At 39.9% G+C, this 22502-nt stretch overlaps 1 protein-coding gene across 3 annotated transcripts; it reads left to right on the top strand.

Annotated features, from left to right (window-relative positions):
- The first annotated feature begins 689 nt into the window (after positions 1-689).
- On the top strand, positions 690-22118 carry LOC103760739 (solute carrier organic anion transporter family member 1C1). Of its 3 annotated transcripts, XM_018080718.2 has the most exons (16): positions 690-883; positions 1407-1511; positions 3053-3198; positions 4375-4516; positions 4620-4752; positions 6200-6330; positions 6547-6693; positions 9688-9786; positions 10757-10993; positions 12062-12226; positions 13558-13753; positions 16081-16246; positions 17797-17978; positions 19382-19446; positions 20597-20714; positions 21504-22118. In XM_018080718.2, exons 3-16 carry the CDS (start codon positions 3088-3090, stop codon positions 21724-21726), a joined length of 2115 nt encoding a protein of 704 aa, XP_017936207.2. In that variant the 5' UTR covers positions 690-883; positions 1407-1511; positions 3053-3087; the 3' UTR covers positions 21727-22118. The 3 variants fall into 3 exon arrangements, with proteins under 3 accessions (XP_017936207.2, XP_017936208.2, XP_017936209.2); XM_018080719.2 differs by lacking the exon at positions 1407-1511; XM_018080720.2 differs by lacking the exon at positions 6547-6693.
- The last annotated feature ends 384 nt before the right edge of the window (positions 22119-22502 follow it).

Here is a 22502-nt window from a genome sequence, read left to right as displayed (position 1 = left end):
TGCACTTTCTGTGGCCTGTTAGACATGAGATCTGATTTTCTGCTTGTGGTTGGTTAGGAAGTGAGAGGGAGGCTAGCTGTCGGTATTACACCCACTCTTTTTGCATGGCCAGCCTGCAGTCAGCTTGGAGGTGTAGCTGAGCCATCCCACATCTCCTGTTGGCACCTGCAGGAACTGCTGGTGATTGTGTTCAATAGTCCTGATTTATAACAGTCTGACATGAGGCTGTGATTTCCTGAGGGCATTTGTTTCTCTGTAGGTTTCCACGAGGAGCCCTTTTGCACCTTTTCCTTGGGGTTGGGACCCATACCAAAAAGTGGCACAGGTCAATAAGCAATTCATGCCCTTTCAGGAGCTAAGTCATCTTTCAGTATCTCTACTGACTCTCATCAAAGGCACCAAGGAGTGAAAGTTACTGAGGCTGTAGCTAAGACGCTTGGAAAAACCGAGCCTGCGCTCTCAAGGCTCTTCTGCTGAACCACTCCACGGTTGCTGGGTGGATGGCAGGGACTTCCCTTTGGAGAGGTGCTTCATGCAGCTTTAATGTTTAGAGTTTAGGGGAAAAAAAAAAAAAAAGGAGTGAAGAATACAAGTTGTTCCGCCTGGGAGAGGCTGGCACCACGGACACGCTGGCAGGTAGGCTGCCAAAGCAGTGACAGCGCAAGAAACCTGCCTCGTTTTGCAAAGCTTTTGTATCTATCGGTGGCTGTGGGAAAGTTTTGCAATCGCCATAAGAAGGAAATCCAAGGTTTAAAAGAACCCATGTGTTGAAGTGCTCCACTTCTCGGAGTAGGCAGAGCTTTTGCCGTGACGTTGTGCTGGCTCCGAGCCTGGAAGCCCTCGGGCACGGGAAAGAAACAGCCTGACATTGCACTGACACAAAGTAAGTTCTCTCTCTGCCTCTCCACACCCTCCCTTCCTGCTTCTTTCCTTTAGTTAGTTTGTTTGTCTAGGCTTTATGTGCTAGTGCAGGCTTTTTGCATGTCTCAACGTCACTAAACTTGAAGCAGATTATGAGAAGTGCAAAGGTACAATTTGGCAAATTCAATATATTATTTTAAAGGATAAACAGTGTGGAAAGTGGGGTGTTTTATCTCTCCATAAAAAACCCTATTCATTACCATTAATTCACAACTTGAATCTTTTATTATTTTTCTTACTTCATTTAATTTTGAATACCACTGGTGTTAATGATTCACTGGTTTGCCAAAGTTCAGATTTTCATAGAGTGATTATGTCAAATGTTATTGCTTGATTAGATGTAAAAGAAGTGTTTCTACAGTTTAATGTTTTCTATAAGTTTAATGTAGATGTTTCATCTGGCACCATAAATGAAATTTTATATTTAAAATTAAATATTGTGAAAAGAAACTGTGTCACTGATTTAGATACTGTTTATTTAACAGAGTCAGATGTTTCACAAAGTTAATCATCAGCAACATACAAATCAATAAAGAATGTATTTGCTTTAGAAAACCCTGTCTTTCAACTCCTATCCTATAAAGATTGGGGTAAGTGTGAATTCACCATACTTTAATTACCTATAGCATATTTTTTCAATGCTTTTTGACTTGTGAGCTGCTGGATATGATCTGAGGAAGGTTAGATCTCTTTAGAAATTTCATATGTGGGTTAGTCTGAAATATATATTTATTTGCTTTTCATAGTCCCTTTTGGTGGATCCTACTGGAGTAGAATTTGGAACTAAAATCTACAAAATTTAAGTTAGACATCTTATGAGGCTTTAGATCTCTTTATTAGACATTAGTGTTATTTTCAGTCATTAGGGGTAACTTTTAGGGGGCTGTTGGGTTGCTAAGAGAGTGTTGTCCTTTCTGGGCATGGGTGGACATTTCTCAGGGAATCCAGGTTGCTCCAGGGCATCTTGCTTTGGAGAACTGAACTCTCCAGAGGAACTGAGGGACATTTGCAGGTTGGCCTGAGACCCTGCCACATCCCTACCACCCCAGTGTCAAATCCCTCATGGCACTTGAATGGGCTCCACTCATGGGTCAGTTGGTCTCTGGGGCCTGTAGGAGGAAAACTTTGAGACATTCCCAGGGGAATTAAATAGAATGGCATATCTAAGATTCCGGTGTCTTGGGGGGAAAAACAATTTCTTGACAAATGTTCCTCTATACTCCTCTAATATATGTGCCAACATAGATTAGAGCTAACTAATTGATTTTGGTACTGTAGCAGCAGTTTTCCAAGAGAAAAACTTGGAAAGCTCTTTTTGACTTGTTATCCTTCCAGATCTCTCTGTATTAGCTGGTTTTCCCTGATCGTTTGCTCTACATCAGCCAACATAGCTAAGATGACTCCTTACATCAGAGCCAATTTTTAAACAGAAAATTTTAGAAGTCTAATTAAAATAACTACATTTATCATCTCCCCTGCAGGAATTTGTGAAGGCTTGTGGACTTATAGACAGTCATTATTTGTTTCCTTTGATCACTGCTTTGTTTTTCCTTACTACATTTTTACCTACTGTATTGCTTACGCTGTTTTCTTCTCTGTCCTTATTTGTGGTCTGATTCTACATGTATCTGGTAAATAATGTTACTCATTGGAATGGTTGACAGAATGGTAGTGTTCACTAAGAAAATACTCAAATAAAATATCAGAATCCTACTGGATCACACCAAAGGTCCATTTAGTCTGGGACAGTGATTAAAATTCTCGAAGAGAACGTAAGAATTGGTTCAAACGTGCTAAAGATGTTTCTCTGACAAATTCTCCTAAGTCTCCAACTACACAGGGACTTTACTTCTCCACAAAGATGTCTAAAAACTGTCAGTAAGTTTCCTCTAAATTTTCCGCCTATCCAAGAAGGTCCTGAAGTCCTTTAACAAGCAGATTTTACAGATCAGGTGCACCAGTCCTTAATTTGGTACAATAACACTTTGAATACTCTTTAATGTCCTCCTGAGAAAAGGTGTCAATGTGTAGACGTCTCAAGTAGTGTCTTGTCATTGCATGGGTCTGAAAAACATTGGAACCTGTGTTCTTATGCAAATAATAGATAAACACAGTGATATTTTTCAAACAGGAAGACCTACATATCAGACCTGGAGGAGGAAAACCATGGACGGACCAATCTCTGCTGGCCAACTTAAAGAAAAGTCACTCTTCCAGGACAGTGATGGCAGCGTGGTCCCTGTCAATACCCCGTGCCATAATTGTTCACAGCTAAAGGTATGGAGAGGAGCCCTCACCACATATTTTCTCTGGAATACCAAACTGTGAAGTTCTACTAAAGTTCAATTGGTTCTGTGTGACACTGTTTGACACTGTATGCATTGGAAACAATGCCCTGGGCTGCATCCAAAGCAGTGTGGGCAGCACGCTCTACTCTGCTCTGGTGAGACCCCACCTGCAGTGCTGCATCCAGCTCTGGGGTCCTCAGCACAGGAAGGACATGGAGCTGTTGGAGCGAGTCCAGAGGAGGCCACCAAGTTGGTTAGAGGGATGGAGCACCTCTGCTGTGAGGAAAGGCTGAGAAAGTTGGGATTATTCAGCCTGGAAAAGAGAAGGCTTTGGGAACACCTAACTGTGGCCTTCCAGTACCTGAAGGGAGCCTACAAGGAAGATGGAGAGAGACAATTTACAAGAGCCTGGAGTGACAGGACAAGGAGGAATGGCTTCAAACTGACAGAGATTAGGTTTAGATTAGATATTAGGAAGAAATTCTTTACTGTGAGGGTGATGAGGCACTGGAACAGGTTGCCCAGAGAAGCTGTGGCTGCCCCATCCCTGGAAGTATTTAAGTCCAGGTTGGATGGGGCTCTGAGCAACCTGGTCTAGTGAAAGGTGTCCCTACCCACGGCAGGGGGGTTTGAACTGGATGATCTTTAAGGTCCCTTCCAACCAAAACCATTCTGTTTCCATAGTTGTGAATCCAAGCACACAAAAGTCAATAAATATTCTCAGAAGTTAAAATGTGAGACCATATTTTAGTAACAAATCATTTAGAGGTGTGTTACAGTCACAGTGGTAGTTGCAGTTGTATCTTTCAAGTCATGTTTTTTAGAACAGGAGACATACCATGATAATAACTACCAGTAATGAATGATATTTTGTTACAGATTTCCCCGAAGGAAGGAAACAGCTAAAACAGTATGTGTCAGAAAGTTAGAAGGTGCATGCAATCAGTGTCAATTTTCCTTTTCTTTGCAGTAGAAGAGTCTTTGGAGGCCACCCTGAAAAAGAAAGTAAAATCTTCTGTTTTAATGAAAACAATAAGAAGATTATCTTCACAGAGAATTAGAAAGCAAAGCACATGATTTCTATATTTCTTGAGTGGGTTGCTCAGGCATCCAGCCATGAAGCAAAAATTATTTCTTTGCAAACTCAATTATTTTCTCTCTTCAGATATTTCTTGGAGCTCTAGCTTTTTCCTTTTTTGCCAAAGGATTTTCTGGAAGCTACATGAAGAGCATGTCCAGTCAAATTGAAAGGAGATTTGAAATCTCATCATCAATTGTTGGAATTATCGATGGCAGCTTTGAGATAGGTACGAGTACTTCCTTTGAAAGTGGATAAGTACTGCTTCTTAGCACACTTTCACCTCGAAAATAAATCACTTTTTGTGCTGGTTCTCTCTCCTGTTGACGCAGGTAACTTAATGGTGATGGTGTTGGTGAGCTATCTTGGACCAAGAGTTCATCGACCCAAAATAATTGCTGTTGGGTGTCTCGTCATGTCCTTAGGAGCGTTTTTGTCAGTGATGCCTCAGTTCCTAATGGGACGGTAAATATGGAAGTGTTTTACATTGTGCACTAATTAAACTTGATCATATGAAGTGTTTTCTAATCATAAACCTGAGTTAAAAGCTTGACAATGGTAGTTTCTTCCAGGTAGCAGGAAGGTTTTAATGGGCGAAATGTTTAGTATTGACTTTCTGATTTCCTCTCTGAAAGCTTACCACTTTCTACAGGTAAGAAAGAGAGAAGCCCCAGGCTTCTCAGAACTTATACATAATTAGGCAGAAAGTGGGTGGAATTTTTCATCAGGGATGGATATATATGTGTATATATATATACACATATTTTTTTTAGATGTTTTCCTTTATTTTCCTTTTTAAATGAACTGTAGTGAGACCTCGATGGAAAAGGTTTCTTTCTCCATGATGGCTTTCTCCATAAGCTCTTCAAAACTATGAAGATTTGTGTCTATCTCTACTGAACTGAGGGAAAATTAATCATCTAAATACCCTTTCACATCTAAGCTTTAGTGCTTACACTAAAGTCAGAAGTAGGTCATACTTTTCCAATCATTTGGCATTCTTACTGAGTAGTAGCTGAAAATAAAACCCTTCTATCCCTCAAAAATTAAAATTGTTTTGAACATCTTCTTTAGTTACATGATCAATACCTCTGATAAGGAGTGTATGGAAAGAATCATATCTGAGGATCACAATATGGAAAGTGGCCACAGTCACTGTGGGGGAACCTGCACTGCAGGGGACAGGAAAGGCCAGAAGTAGAGCTATGGAAATATCTGATTTAACCCAAACTCAGAGCCAGGTTTAGAAAATCACCCATTTGCCAAACACTGAGCAAACCCCAGTGGCCACGGGGACCTCACTGTCATCTGTCACAATATTGAGGTTGATGACACAGTCAGAGGGAATATCTGCTCTCCATTTATCACAATGCAGCATAAATGTACTCCAGCTGGCTTCAATTGACTTGGCAGAATTGTTGTTGTAGCTGGCTTAATGCAGACAAAGTGGCATGTGTATCTTGCAGCCTGTGTTAATCTCTATAGACACAAGAAGATCACTACTAGATCCTTAGCTATCTAATTTTACACTAGCAGAGAAATCTCCATGTTACACCTCTGCCACATAAAGGAGAAAGAGGTACCAGCATGGAAAAACATCAACACTGTTGTATTTAGGCAGATGTGGAGGGACTCTGCCTCTGTCCTGCAGTCTAAGGAATCATCTCTTAATCCCTGGAAGCAGCTTTTTTACTCTTTAGCCCAATAAAATATTGGTGTTGGAATCATCAGATCATTTGAAAAAGGTATTAGGATACCTACCTTTCTTTAAGCAAAGCACTGGAAATGGGCTGCCCCTTTGTTTTTCCTGCCAATAACAGGAATAAGCATGTATGGACACAAGGCTCATACACACTTCCTGCAGAGCAGTGTCTTTCACGTTTCAGTTGTATTTTACACAGTTGTTTTCCAGTTACAATTATGAGAGGATAACTGTTAGTGTGGACAACTCCACCACGAGTGTATCAGCTTGTTCCCCAGCATCCTCTGAGGGCCACCCAGTCACAGACGCTATGGAAACACCCAGCACAATGGAAAATGTTGGTAAGCAAAAGCTCTGATGCTGGATTCCCTTCTTCTGCTTGTCCCATTTTGTACACCCTCTTTTACTGGAAAGCAGTAAAACCCCTGTAGAAACCATGATATATACAAACCCACCCAATAATGACTGTTAAACCCCATATTTTATGTAACTTTACTGTTGCAATAAAGTGTTGCCAGAACTATGCTCACAGAAATGTCAATGTTTATGGCCTGCAGAATGTGAGAAAACAACAAATTCCTATCTATGGCTCTTTGTGTTGATGGGGAACCTCTTACGTGGAATTGGGGAAGCACCAATTATGCCATTGGGAGTTTCATATCTTGATGATTTTTCTAAGGAAGAAAACTCAGCGTTTTACATAGGTAAGATACAAATCAGTGATTTTGATGCTAAACATTCTTTCTTTTAACATTTCTATAGCCAAGCAAATTAAAAAAAAAAAAAAATCTATCTGCTCTATTTGGATAATTTTGTATTGTACAGAGACAAAAAACAATGCCAAAGAGATCTCATGTTTATTTTCTAAGGGTATTTTCCAGATGGCCCTTTTGCTTTCCCCAAGTGGCTTCTGCTACATGTGTACCTGTTTTCTCTGTGATGAAGAGAGGCATAATCAAATACTCATTTCTCCAAAGTGCAAAGTCATATCTGCCTTATCTGGCATATCATCCTCAGCACCACAGCTTCAGAGGATAAAATTCTGCCTAATCACTGTTTCACAGATAAGGAAATGATCCTTAGTGTTAGGATCTGTAATGTGACCACACTAATGTAAACGTGTTTCAGAAGCTCTTACCTGACTTTTTGAGTTTTACAGGCAGCACAACTCTTTTTGAAAGCTTTCTAAAGTCACTAGTTACCAAAGGGAAAACACCACCTTACCAGGGTGTTGTAACAAATCCTTTCTAATTGGGATTTTGTTGTTCTTGTTTTTTATGGCAGATAACCTATTGCCCAAGACAGAAAGACTTACACCCACGCTGATTAATTTGTTGGCAAACTGCTTTGAGAGCATGGGGTGTTTGTGTGGCTGAGGGAGGTCAAAACTGTGGCCTGAAGTAAACTTGGTGAAATTGAGCTGGTCATAAAGAGAGTAAGACACAGTTTCAGGAGGTGCTCAGTATGTAATGCTGCAGGGTAAGGCCATGGTAAACGTCTTCATCTGGGGATAAGGAAATCTGCATTTTGAAGAAATTAGGGGGCTAGCTGTCAAAAGCAAGTGTTCGACTCAGAAGTTATCCAAAATATTTGTAATCGCCTCTGAGCTTCTGATTAGAGGTATTTTTAAAAGTTCAGCTGAATTTTTTACATGTCAGAGTCTGATCTGGGAGAGATTGACACAGGTTGAGGACTGTTGAGGAAGTGAGATAAAAAATATGAACTAGACACAGAGAATAGCATGGCTTCAGCCAAAATGAAAATTTGTTCGGATTATGCAAGTGTAATAGAGTATTTAATTTACAGAGTATTAAAATATTTCATTTTTACATTCAGAATAACAATTTTCGGTCTCTTATTCCATTTTTGTGGATGAACCTATTTGCAAAAACATGAATGTTGAAATAATCTTTGTCACAGAGCTGGAATTTCTTTTCTTAACTAACTTTAATTTTTTTCATTGTCTTATTTTTTACCAGATGCATGAATCAATTTAGGATCAGTGTTTTTGTAAAACACACAAAAATAAAACTGTCCTATAGTAAAAAAGTCAGTCAAGACTTGTTGATAAATTTTTACCATTGGTCTCATTATTTGACCCTAAACAAGAAGTTTGTTTCCTGTCTCTCCTTTTTATTTTGCCCTTAGATATTGAGTAAAAGCATAAGCTACTTTGAGGCAGAGACAGCATTTTCTTAATGAAATGCATTAGAACCTTTTTGATAGAGTTGTTGTGTCATAATAGTACCAGAGTCGCCACGGGAAGGAACAGAAAAGAAAAAGTTAGCACAGTTGTTAAGCTGTAAGAATTTACTGCAGAAGTTCTTGATGATTAGCCGAGTAATCACCAGATTCAGAAGAGAGTTTGCAAAACCAATTTTCTCTCTCAGGAGGAAAAACTCTTCAGTAGAACAACGCAGCAGGATTTACAGAGCACAGTACTGAATATGGGCGAGAAGTGACAGGCATTTGGTCAATAATTCCTTCTTTTCTAATAGAATTAAACCTTCTCTAACTTTAAGCAGCTCCCAGGTGGCAGTTCCACACTAGAATTTCAGAAATCCAAATCACTGAACTTTTTTTTTTGAACCTGTTGCCTCCTCACAACTAAACTTCAATTGATCGAAACAGGTGGCAAGGGAATGTGAGGACCTACACTTCAATTATTTTGAGGATATTTTAATTTTGTGTTGATTGCCAGCAGTGGTAACCAAAATCACACTGTGCTGTTATTTGCATAGCCAGCCAGCAGAATGCAGCCTGGCTTCCTAGGTTTCTGCTAGTCTTCCTAGCTTATTCATTTGCTTCTAGAGGCATCCCACCTTCTTCTGATCCCATATTATCTCCTTCCTAAGCAGAAACAGGGCAGAAAATGGGAGGCCCAGAGAAGGCAGTAGCAAAACTGAAATCTGATTTTAAAGATGGCACTACTTAATCACTAAATTTCTTGATTTGGTTTTTACAGCCACGTCAGTACGTATTGACACAACAGTTCACTGATTTGCTTGTTCTGGTGCTGAATGAATCAACAAAGATTCTGTCTAATGAACTTTGATCACACACAGGGATGCTTATATCTCCTTATTGCCCACTGAAAGTATTCTCAGGGTCCTGTACCTAAGTCCATGTCTGCACACTTTTATTGTCCCTGCCATCCCAAACTGCAAAGATGTGCCTTCTTACAAGTACATCATCAGATGAACTACTGCTCTTAGAATTAAGGGACCTAAACATGTAGTACAGGGAAAAACCCTAGCTTGTACAATCACAGAACATTCTGCAAGCTGGAAATAGAGTCCCTGTCGGACCTGTGGCACCTCCAGCAGGCCTAGAGTTGGATGGTCATTAATTAACTGGCACAAGCTGAACAATGCAACTACAAAAACTGAAAAGTAGGGAGGGGCAGAGATAAAAGCCATTGCAATGCTATTCTCTTTCTTCCTATTCCTTCCAAGACAAGAATCTTGCCAATGAATTGCACACAGTGGTCCACGTGAGACCTTCTACGTCGCAGCTTATGGCAGCTTATGGCTTATATTCCTGCTGCTCAGGAGCTTCCCATTAGACATTCCCTAATGGTCAGTGCCCCTATTCTGTCTCCTCCTTCCTCTCTCCTTTCCTTGCCCTCAGAGAAGGCGGCTTGCCTTGTCCTCCCAGTGTTTTGCTCACTCTCATGTGCTGACTCTCTTCTCTCACAGGCCTGGTGAGATCCTCGGGCATGTTTGGGCCGACCCTGGGCTTCCTGCTTGGCTCTTTCTGTGCCAGCCTCTGGGTTGACATTGGTGTTGTGGATACTGGTAAGAGGCTGTGGGGTGGTGTGTTAATCAAGAAGGTGGCTGGATGTAAGAACCTGCATGCCGAGAAGTACCTTCCCAGTTTACTGCTTCAAAAAGAGAGGCTCTCAGAGAGTTTTTCCTACTCAAAAGGTGGTGGTGTTTACATTTTAATATCTGCCATGTTGTAGTGTGACTGGAATAGTCCTTGATGGAAGAGCCCTATTCCCACTGCACCTCTTTTATGCTTGCAAACACAATTGCTGCACCCTTGCTGTGCAGCAGAGAAAATATTAGTGAATGAAAGACCATCCTCATGTTGAGGGAACAGTGAAAGGCTCATGGAAGCCTTTAAACACTTGGCAAAAATTAGGTTCTCTTAAGAAGGATGCACCAAAGATTCATATAAAAATTTATTTAGTTGTTCAAATCACTTACAAGTCTCTAATCCCAGGGAACATTTAAGGAAATTTGGGGAAAAAATGTTTGGGGATCAAAGAAGAGCTTGACAGTGGGAAATTGAGAAAGGGAAGTTCTTTTTGGGTGGTGAATGGCTTTATTGCCATCACTCATTCCCACTGAAAGTATTGGAAGATTAGGGCAATAAAATGCCACCACAGGCTTAAATAGAGATATCTATTTGCACTTGCATAGGACTGATTCACTTCCAGGGACGGGTCATTCACAAGTTGCCAAGAGAAGCTGAGGGTGCCCCATCCCGGGAAGTCTCAAGGCCATATTCGATGGATCTCTGAACAACCTGGTCTAGTGGAAGGTGTCTCTGCCTATGGTAGTGGAGTTGGAACTAAATGATCTTTAAAGGTCCCTTCCAACCCAAATGATTCTATGATTTGAAACAAACCGCATTTCAATTCTTTGTATGGAACATAAATCACCTTTGTTCTGGTCTTTAAATCACATATATATAAGGATATCTATAGTAATTGCTCTGCATGATATTTAATATCTTTTCCTGGCTTTCTGTATTTTACAGATGCCATCAGCATAAATCCTAAGGATACCCGTTGGGTTGGTGCCTGGTGGCTTGGATTGCTTATCTGTGGATCAGTCAACTTCATTGCTTCATTGCCTTTCTGGTTTTTGCCTTACTCTGTACCAAAAGAAGGAGAGAATCAAACCCAGAAGATTAGTAATTTATCTGTCCAAGGAGATCACTGTAAAATAGACTCCCCAGCTCAGCCACAGTTAAAGTTCTCAGAGGCAGTAAAAGGTGAAAGATTATCACCCAAATGTTTGCATGCAAATTCTAGTTCATGAGTTCATTCTGAGCTGAGCAGGGACTTGCACAACCTTCAGCAAAATGCGTGTTTCTGCAGTGCAAATGATGATGTCAAAGACAACAAAAAAGTTGTCTTTAATTTGCACTATTATAATTACGTGCAAGGGCAGGTTTCAGTCCTCTCCTTATGTCTGACAGCTGGAAAAAGCCTGTGCTGTTGCTCTGATCAGAGATCCTCAGTTCATAGTTGATCCATAGCTGGCAGGCCAGTGTTTCCCTGTGGCCTACAAATGGTAAGGAAACCTGGGGCTAAGTACTGCGTTGGTTCTTGGAGGGATTTCTCTGGATTTGCAACTCCTGTGTGAGAGCTCAGGGATGCTGAGTTAACCTTGTATAGGCAATGTCAGACCCAATGACCCCTTGCTTTTCTTTTTATATTTTTATGGTAAGACCTAAGATCTTATTTGCATGTATGTATGTATGTGCAACCCTACAGCAGGGGTGTTTTGACCTGTCATCTTTCAGGCAAGTGTGCCAAGAGCCAGGCTGCAGTCCAAATGTGGGTTTTTGCGTTCACTTTAATTTAGTGGACTTCAGGTATTCTCATCAAGTGTCTCAGGAATGATTCCAGCCTTTTTCTGGGTCAGGTGCTCTCTTTCTCTGAATGTCACACTCATATGGGACTCTTGTGTGGTTTGTGAAGGCTCCTGCTTTAGGCACCAAATTTTACATTACAGAGGGTCTTAATGCTCTGTACAGGCATCGAGAAGCCGTGCTGGTGCCTGTAATGAAGAGTCCTGTGTCACACACAAGACAATGTAGGATTTCTGATTCCCACCTCAGTATCCTCTGTGCCATTTGGCCTTGCTGCTCCTGTAAGGCATGTGTGGGCAATGAGGAAAACTCTCACTTGAGCAAGGATGTGTTTTGGTAGGCACAGAATTATAACCTGCAATACAACCAGTAATTAAATCAAAATTGATTTTACTATCTTAAGGATGTCAAAACAACTCTTCTCTGTGTTTAGCAGGGTGTACAGCATATACCTCTCCATTGCAGATTTCTTGCCAGCTCTGAGGAAACTGTTTGGGAATTCAATTTTCCTGGTGTACATCTTCCTTACTATTCTGCAGTACAATGCTCTTGTTGGGATTATAACCTACGAGACAAAGTTTATGGAGCAACAATTTAATGTGTCTGTGGCAAGAGCCATCTTTCTAATTGGTGGGTACCTGTTGTCCTTTCAAATTCCAGTGTCAAAAAGGAAGCTTTTCTTTTGTTATTTTGCCTTCATTTTTAGGAGGAGCTTCTGTGAACTTTTTTGGTTAAAAAGAAAGTATTTAGTGGTTTATTAATTTTCCTACCATATTTTGAAAATGGAGGTTAATTTTAGTGTTAATTTTCCTGGTGTTCCCAATTCAGTGAGCTAGAGGATTATTAGAACAGCTTTTTTCATAGTGAGTTTTGGGTTATGAGTCTGCTTCTGTGACACATAAGCTACAACAAAGTAACAACTAAAAGAGAAAAAATAATTTTAAAAGTCTAATGAAATGTGTGATTTTTTTTTTCCTTTTCAGAATAACACTTAGGTATAAATGTTCTTCCATTTTGATTACAAATGCAAATTTCGTAACCAAGAAGAAACCAAAATGTCAAATTTTGAGTCACTTCATTCATTTCAAAGCTCTTTTTCTATTTACCAGTTCCCTCAAAAAATAAGTCCTTTGTAGTGTTCAGAAAAAAAGAAATGCTGAAATTATATTAATCTTACAGTGATTGTCTCATAATTTGAAGGGAAAACCAGAATATTCCAGGTCATTGCAGAACTGATATTGCATTAGTTTGACCTGAAGGCACCGGGCTTTGGTCGGGTACAAATGTGGGAAGAACATTCTTTTTCCTATCTTTTTTTTCTGGATGTAGAGAAAGTTTCACCCAAAAAAAGTGCCCCAAAAACACAACCAACTGAAAAAAACACACAGAGAAAAGCAAACCCCTCCCAGTAAAAGCCTGTTAGAGATCTCTGTTCAGCACATAAATGTTAGGGTTGGTGCTTGTGAAATACTGAAGAGATTAAATCTAAATACAAATCTTCTTGTGATTCACTCTCAGATCTAAATGGAATCTAGCCCAGAACCTGATGTAGCATCCTTTTATGTTCCATTTTGGAGACCTTTTTGCATCTTTCACAGAGTTAAATATTTTATTTTAGATGAAGGAGTGCCTGTGAGCTAAGGCATTTATCTCATTTACTCCAGTTTCCAACAGGCAACTGTATAGGTTTTATTATATCAGGATACATATAAAAAACAGTACAGTAAAAAGGTAGGGAATATTGAGGACCTAAGCTTTTAAAGTCATAATATGACTCATAAAAGAAAATGGGAAAGTAAGTAAAATTACTAAAAGGTAATAACAAGTCTCAGAACCTCAAAGGATCAACTGGAAAACAGGTGAGTATCTGATATTTTGAAAATACTAGAACAAGACATTTTTTCTTGAAAGAGTCAATGCAAGCTAGAGCCGTTAACATTTTCATTATCTTCTCTTTGCAGGTGTGATACTTTTACCCATCACGATCCTGGGGATGTTTCTGGGGGGCTTTCTGATCAAGAAATTCAAACTTCACATAACAGCAATGGCGAAGTTCGCCTGCATCACCTTTGTAGCGGCGTATTTGTTAAACCTCCTGTACTTCACGTGCAGCTGTGAGGTGCTCCAGGTGGCCGGTTTGACAACCCCCTACTCTGGGTTTGTATCCCCCTGGGTTTGTGCTGGTTGTGTCATTTGTCACAGCTGCTTTCTGCCCCGTGCAGGACGTGGTGCATCACCTGGGTTCTCTACTCCCACAACCTCTACTGGGTTTGTAACCTCTTCTGAGCTACAAAGCTTCCACTCTAGAAAACATTTAAATTTGGATTTGGATGACTTCTAAGATGTGTCTTGTCTGTTGATTTACTGTAGCATATTGCTGTATCCATTCAAATATGTATCTCTTTAAATACAACAGATTTTTGTTGCAGTTGGCCTGTGTTAGGCCATTTGCTGGTATCAATCAGTGGGATTTCATCTGGAGTGGAGCTGCTGTGGTTGTATCATTTTACCACTTCTTTGAGAGTTATGCACACAAGAAAATTCTAGGTTAGCACAGACTTGTCAGGCTGAAATGATACCTAGTGTGGGGGATGGGCAGAATATACTGATTTTGTTTTTCAAATTTCAAACCAGACATTTCTTATTTTTCTAAAGTATCTATTTCTATTTTTTCTAGATTCTACATTGCAAGGATATTGATGATATACCTCTATATTCTGGCCGATTACTAATCAGGGTGAAATTTATCAGAGGAAAAATAAATTTTTATATTCTATTTCAAAACTTTAATTTAAAGCCAGTCTCCTCCTATCATGTAGGGAGTGAGATGTAAGAAAAATGTTGAAAGTGGCTTCCCCATAGTCCACACTGCCTCTAGAAGGGACCATCCACTAGATCAGTAGTTATCAGCCTGCATGGGGAGTTGCCAGCCCCCTGTGGTACCTGGAGCTGTTGACCTGCCTGTGACACTTTTCTCAGCTGGGAGTCAGAAAGTAGTCATGGATTGTGTGCTGCACACAGATGTAAGCCATGACCATGGCCATGCTTTCTTGAGAACATTTTCCCAACTCTAGCATCCTGCCACAATTGCCTACTGTTTAAATTTAGCTCAGTCTGGTCCAAATTTCAAGGGATTTTAAAGGATTAAACTGAATCCAGCAGGGCTTGCTACATTTTCAGTTCAGAGAGAAACTCAGCCCTGGTTTTTTTGAAACCAAGCCTATATTTGGGGAAAACCTAAGTTCTCTTAGCAAACCTAACATCCAGTTCAACTTTGAACTTAGTTACATAAAAGGTGTCAGAGGTTTGTGCAGTGGAGATAACTCTGATTGAGTACATCTGATACTGTAGAGTCAACTAAAAATAAGCAGAAACAACCAGACAACATATAGTGAAAGACCAAATACAGTTTCTCCAGGAGAACTGAGACTGCAGAATTTAGCATGTGTTAAGCAACTCATTTATTGTTTTACCTGTTTAACAATTTGTATTTTGAAGACAAGCAACTGCCTAATGAGGGAAAAATACCTCGGTTATTTTTTCTTTCTAAAAGGCTTAGCAGAAATGTAGCCTACTTAATGTGTGGTTTTGATTGAGGGGTACGGGGTAAGGAGGAAGAAAAGGCAAATTTTGGACACTTTTTCCTTTACATTGTGAGTGACTTGGAAGCAGGGGCAATTTGTAGATGGTTGACTCCTAACACTTTCTGAAAACTGAGCCCTGTCAACATGCCTGCAGAGTCACTACCCACTTTTTAATTTCTCAAATCTGGTTGTCACCTACTTAGTTTAACTCTTTGGGGCCTGGTTTTGATTTCTCTTACAGGAATTTTGGTAAAAGTGAAAGCTATAAAAGTCCATGATAGAACACAAGAAATGGGATCTGATAATAAATGGGTCTCAAGCCTGTCCCAAGTCCCAGTGCAGGGCTGCTGCTGTTGGATACGGTCAGAGCTGAGAGAGAAGCAGCACTTCTCACTCAGACTCACACAGATTTTATTGCCACTTGTTGATCCAGTGAAAAAAATGTAAAGGACATCTTGCTGCTGCAGTTTCATGTGGTTTTATATCACCATTTCTAGCACCCAGATATTCTGTGATATCCTACTGCTAAGGAAAAGCATGGCCTTTTCTTTGACCACATCCTAGGGATGATTTTCTTTTTCTTGGAGTTAGCTTTTGAATGGAAAAATAATACCAAATATTCCCTCCCAGCCAAGACTACCCATACCTTTTCAGTTCCATGCCTTTTCCATAAAATCCATAAAAATGTTAATGCTTGATGAAAAACCTCAAGAGACTTTTGGTTTACCTGAAATTACCTTAGTCTCCATATGACAACTTCACAGTCCACGGGATGGTAGCAGACACTTGTTCATGTTCATCACTTTACTTTCTCCATGTTTTTCCTGCCTATTCCCTGATATTTTTTAAGCTATATAATTTGACTAAATAATTCTCTTATTTCTTTCTGTTGCCCTCCAGAATAGAGCATCTTTCCTCCACCAAGAACATCTACATGGCCAGTTGCAACGCTGACTGCAGCTGCAACCTGGATCAGTGGGACCCTGTATGTGGGGATGATGGGATCACATACATGACAGCCTGCTTTGCAGGATGTAAATCATCAACTGGGACAGGAAAGAATATGGTAAATACATTTACAGGCCTATTTACTATGACCTGTTGCAATTAGACAGGGGGTAATGGTTTTAAATTAAAAGAGGGTAGATTTAGACTAGATATAGGGAAGACATCTTTTATGTTGAGGGTGATGAAACACTGGCACAGGTTACCCAGAGAGGTGGTGAATGCCCCATCCCTGGATACATGCAAGTTCAGGTTGGATGGGCCTTTGAGCAACCTAATCTAAATGAAGTTGTCCCTGCTTGTTGCAGGGTGTTGGACTAGATGGCTTCTAAAGGTTCTTTCCAACCCGAACTATTCCATTATTCCACAATTATAGATATAGCCCGATTTCTCCAGCTATTAATTTTTTGGCTTTGTGATTCAGAAATCTTGTAGACACAAGTGTCCATTCTGTATGGTTTAACTTTACAGAAACTGAGTGCAAGACTGCAGGGAGGGTTTTTAAAATATTTGGGGTGAGGTAAGCGAGCTATTCAGAAAAGACATGAAAACTTCAGACTCTAAACTTATATTTCTTGAATCCTTTTATTTAGATTTTTTAAAATTTTTTGTCTTCTCTGAAGGATGACCATAAACTTTATGCTTTATGTTTCTCAGTAGATCTCTTTAATGTGTGTCTACAACACAGCTAAGAGGAGTTTGCTTTAGGTGCCCATTGCTAGTCTGGTTGTTATAGTAGCAAAATCCTGTGGTGTCAACTGACCTGCAGCAGACCTGTATAAACTTTTCAGTGCTGGTTTCACAAACTGTTACAGATCATACTGGAACCGTGTGCTCTCCTGAGCTGCCATAGCTCAGAAAAGCAAGTCATAATACCAAATTGTACAGCTAAGAGATCCTGTAAATATGCAACTGGACATTTTGGTCAATGTATCAGCAGTAAAGCCATTTCCAGGATTTAAAGCAATCCTACCTGGACAAGACCATTAAAATCAGTAGGTTTGCAGAAGTGTCTGCAAATGGCTATGTCTTCTGGCAGAATCAAAATTGTCTTCATGTAACAATATTGAAAAAGATGAGCAACATTTTCAGGCTTATATCCATTTATTCCAGCAATATTCTCTTGCTTCACTTCAGGAAAATTGGTTTCCAAACCCATGTCTCCTGCTAACTTCGTAGTTCACTCTCAGTTGAGCACCAAATGCTGTTTTAGATACAGAATAGGTGTGATTGCATCATTGAGTCCACATCTTTATTTTTTTGTTGTTACTCATCTGCTTCATAGGGTACCTGAGCAGAATGGCTGGATAATAGTTTCATGTCTGATTTTTTTTAGCTTTAGCCCATTTTAAGCACACACAGAGGACCTTCTGTTCTAGCAATGACATGGCTGAAACTAGAGTCACAGTTGCTTTGTGTCTCTGGAGCAGGTCAGAGTGGTTGGAGCATACCAATGAACCTGGCCATCAGTCTGCAAAGATGATTAGGGGGGTTCTTTCAGCATAAACAACAGGCTGGATGTTATGGGGAATGAAAAATCTAGCTACTAAAATTGTTTTCTGCCACTGAATTCTGAATAAATAAATTATTCTTCTCATCATCTCCTTTCAGGTGTTTCACAATTGCAGCTGTGTGGAAGGACAAGGGCACAGGCTTGGCAATTCCTCTGCAGTGTTGGGACAATGCCAAAGAGAAAGCTGTACCAAAGCCTTTCCCTATTTTTTAGCATTACAGACTGCATGTGCATTTATGTTAGCCTTAGGAGGCACTCCTACATACATGATTATGTTTAGGTAAAATACTTCAACTTACCTTGACCATAAAACTTGGGGAAAGAGAAACAGAATATGGAATCTACTATTTCATTCCTGTTCTGAGATATGGCTGGCTGACAAAATAAGGCTCCTGAGGATTTGCCTGTACTCTGAAATCCACCTCTGTTCAGAGGCACAGCAAAATGTCTATCCAACAATTTAATTCCAGTATGAGGCTGAGTAGATACTTTGGTGATGAAATGGGTGGGCATTATGCTGATCCTGAAAGTTAGTTTTCATTTCTAGTGATAGAGATATTCTTAACAGTGCATTGAACTTGAAATAAGATGCAGTGCTAAGCCGTGTCCAAGGTGACCATGCTGTTCATATTACTCAGGAGAAAAACATTCACCTTTGTTAAGCTCAGTGGCCTCACAATGTCTTCTGTGTTGTGAGAAGTCTGATACTCCCATTTTTTTCCTTCAGCTGGTATAAACAGAACTACGTCTGCGGGAATACCTTTTAAATTTTGATTCCTTCTGTTGGAAAGCAGCACTGCTATTTTACACTCAGAAGAAAAGATGGTGTTCTGTGTCTTTCACATGGAAGTTTCTCTCCCCTCGTGCTCATGGGTGAATTGCAATCAGTGCACAAGACCAGATAACTTGTCTAAGCTGCTGATTCCTCTGCAGTATTTCTAAGGGTATAAGTAATTTTCAGCACATGCCTGGGTTCTGGACAAGGCTCACTTTGCTGGCCAGTTTTCAGAACACCAATGTGCACAATGAGAAGCCTTTCATGTTAATGCTGAAGAGACCATACACTAATGTATAAACTCAAGCTCAGGGAGCAGGCTGGACACAGCAAAGCCCCCTCCTGCCCCTGTACCAGCTCAGCACTCCTGTCAGTTCTTCTAGTTCACCTGAAGGACACAGGCTGCTTTCCACTGGTAGGAATGAGGTGCTTTTGTAGGCAGATAACTCACATTTGCTGTCTCTGTGTAAAATGCTAGAGGCAGGGGTGTGCTCAACCTGAATGCAGAACTGCACACTCTTGTTCTCTCTGATCATCACTGCATATCTAAAGCCCCTTCTAAAGCAAGACAGCTTCTTGGAGCTTAACTTATTTACATGAACTGTCTGGTTTTAGTTGGTTCACTATAATTTTCCTGTGCATCGTCTCCCAAAAGCATTTGCAACCTGTTTTCCTTGGGCTCAAGATCAATTTCTGTAAATTGTCCCATTTATTTCAATGACAGTTCACCCTTGGAAGGAGACTCTGCATCTGAGAATTAACTTTGGTAAATGTTTTTGATTAGGTTTTGAGTGGGCTGTGTTAGGTGAGCCACAGCACTCTTGCGTGGGGCAGGTACAGATGTTCACTGCATGACTTTAGCTATGTTACTCTGTTGTTCCTCAAAACCATTTTTATTTCCTTTCCAGATCTGTTTCACCAGACCTGAAATCCTTTGCTGTTGGGATTGAAACTTTGGGTGGTAGAGTACTAGGTAAGACTTCAATTGTTTGTGGGATTCAAGTGGGAAATCAAAGGGGTAGACCAAAGTCAGGCAGTGCAATGCCTTTTCTCCAGATGAGAAAAACAAATTTTCCAGAATTTTTCCTTGTAAGCAGACTGCATTTCAAAGTGTTTGGAGAAGCTTGCTGAATGTTTTCTGATATGTAATTACATATTATGATTATCTCTTTAGAAATTTTATTCTATACAGCAAAGTAATCAGGCAAAGGAAGGAAATTTCATTGTACTTTTGGAGTGAGTTTTTTGATTCTTGGACATACCTACCTGAGTTTGGTCAGCCTGCATATCCTTAACAACCTATGCTCTCTTTTATTGACCATTATTCACTTAAAGCTCCTGTGTACTCTGACAAATATTTTGTTTCTTTAGTTTATCTGCAATAAATAACCATTCAAGTATTCAGATATGTAGTCTACCCTGCCTCAAGCAAATCTTTTTTCATCTTCCCTTGTTTGCTGCTTTTTGAAATCTAACCCAAGTAGTCATTTGGATCTCTTTTCTAATGTCCATATTTTAGCTGAATGCTGCAGAGAATCAATCTTCTGCTTTTATGAAGTAGTTTTCTCCACAAAATTGCACATTATCCCTCAAACAGCTTCCAGATCATATTAAAGCATTATGACTGTCTAAAAGGAATTCTTTCAATACTACATAAGTAATACACCTGCTGTCTACTGGCTAATTTCAGACTTTTGTACTCCACTGAGCATTTTTAAGAGCAACTTGTTGTGTGATACCTGAACAGATGCATTAGTATACACAAATATTAATATGTCATGGCACGTAAATCCACACAGGGTACTGCCAAAGAGATGTTGGTTATATTATTTGTTTAAACAACAGAAGTTATACTTCTAATAAAAATGCCATTAAAGTGAATTGCTAACATTTTCCTGGCTGAATACAGTTAAGGGATAGTCTTCCATCATTTCATCTCCCTCTAAGTAGATGTTTAAATATTTTCACAAATCTTGGTTTCTCAAAGCTGGAGCTGGATGTTTAATCCCATTTTATGCAGCCATAATTCAGAAACTCTGAGATTCATTTCCTTATTTCTTTACATGATGCCACATGATGACATCTTCATACCTGAGATCATACAATAAATATCTTCCTTGCAGGAGGACTCCCAGCCCCTATTTATTTTGGTGCCTTGATAGATGAGACCTGCTTGAAATGGGGGACAAAAAGTTGTGGGGGATCTGGATCTTGCCGGGTATATGACACAAAAGAATTCAGGTAAGTTGAATCTTTATTAAGGGGTTGGGAATTTGGTTTCTGAGGCAGCTTTGGGCACTGAGGACCAATGTATTATTTCCTTGTGTCTATTGTCTACAGACTGATTAGGATACTAACAGCATCAAAGCTCCTTATTTGACTAGACCTTAATAGATCAAATAAGCCAAATAATTTTGATTCAATCTGACATATAAAATTGCAATACACTTCCTTAAGTTGCTAGAACTAGTTCTTTTTTTGAAGCTTGTGCTGAATAATGTAAGTGCACTGAGTAACTCTGTGACACTTTGGCTTTTTGGAAGCCTCAAAAACTGTGGAGTAAGTGTAGCACTGAAGAATGCTCTTCCACATCCCTCATTTATTTCCTTCATATTGTATGAGGCACGTCACAAAATCCACTTGGAGAGGACCCAAATGACTGATGGTGCATGGAGAACTGTGACCAGGAGCACTAAGTGTGCCAGTGAGGAGCTGGGGGAAGAGGGGGACCACAGGCAGAAAGCCCCAGCTGGTGCAACTCCTCTTGTCTCAGCCCTACAGTATAGTCTGCTGAATGGGAGCACACTCCAGACATTTCTGCTAGAAGCAGAACCAGATGAGGGCCTGCCTGGGGCTAATATTATGAGGTCATTTGTTCTGCCCGTTAACTTCTTATTTTAAAATATGAAGCAATACCTGGCTGAGAATAAATGGTTTTGTCAAACCACACTTTATATCTTACTTGCTTCCACTCAGAATTGGCAAGCTTTTTTAATACAAACATATTTTGTCCCTTTTTTCCCCCCCTAGAAATGTCTACCTTGGCCTCATTGCAGGACTACGGGCAGGATGCTGTGTCTTGTACATAGTGCTCTCTGTTTTAATAATGAAACGCTTCAAACAGGAAGGCAAAGAGGTGACAGATATTAAAAATACAGAGAGATCAACCAGCAAAGAACTAGATGCTGCCAACAAAAAAGACATTCTTCCTGGTGCAAGAACCTCGGAGGAGAGTGAGGAAACTTGTATGTAAAAAAGAAACAAGATCTTTTCTCCCTGTGCTTCAAAAGGACAAAAGGAGTCTGACTACTGACTTCAACAGCTAGTTTACTTTTTGGGAGTTCAAAAAATATCTTTGAAACATTGACTTTTTATTTGCTTTACCCTGTCCTCTTCCTTTCCTCATCTGAATCAACAATAAGGGGAAAAAATGTTCAAAATGTTGGTGAACTCTCCCATCCTCTTGCTCTCATCCCTTTCCAGACCAACAGTAAGACAAACCAAAATTTTGCAAGTGTCATGAATTTGATTATGATTGGAAAATTAGAAAGAAGAAATCCACAATAAGCTCTTTTGACATTTTTCACCGACTTGCTCTGTAGTCCTACAGCTCTAAATGACCAATAAAATCCCACTTGCCCGGTTGCTCTGACGGCCTTTGCTGTGGGGTTTGTGACCAGAGCTAGTTGTTCCAGGCTGGATACCATGTCCCACAGTCAGGTGGGAGTCCCAGGGCTGTCACTGAGCACCCCCTGAACTCAAATTACTCAACAACTCCAGAGTTTGACTTGAAAATGGTAAACAGTCAAAAATGGGAAGCAAATTAAGAAAGTGGTAAATTAATTTTGCAGCACATCTCAGTAATGGGTTTAAGCAAAATTACTCTGAACTGATGCAATAAAGTGATAGGTGTTTAAGTTTCTTTGATTATTTTGTGTGTGTGTGTGTGTTTGTGGAGGGAAGGGAGGCATTTCTATCTTAATGACAACTGTATTTATATACCATTTTCTTCCTTGTTTAAGTAACCTT

Source organism: Manacus vitellinus, unplaced genomic scaffold (assembly GCF_001715985.3).
Source record: "Manacus vitellinus isolate BGI_N305 unplaced genomic scaffold, ASM171598v3 scaffold_5_pilon, whole genome shotgun sequence".
NCBI lineage: Eukaryota > Metazoa > Chordata > Aves > Passeriformes > Pipridae > Manacus > Manacus vitellinus.
Note: the sequence above shows the minus strand (reverse complement) of the source record. Positions and strands in the feature narration are given on the sequence as shown.

Coding starts and splice junctions, on each gene's coding strand:
- LOC103760739 (XM_018080719.2), top strand. CDS start 3,088: ATGGACGGACCAATCTCTGCTGGCCAACTTAAAGAAAAGTCACTCTTC. Junction 4,753..6,199: donor CCTCAGTTCCTAATGGGACG/GTAAATATGGAA, acceptor GTTGTTTTCCAG/TTACAATTATGAGAGGATAA. Junction 13,754..16,080: donor TTGACAACCCCCTACTCTGG/GTTTGTATCCCC, acceptor GTTGCCCTCCAG/AATAGAGCATCTTTCCTCCA.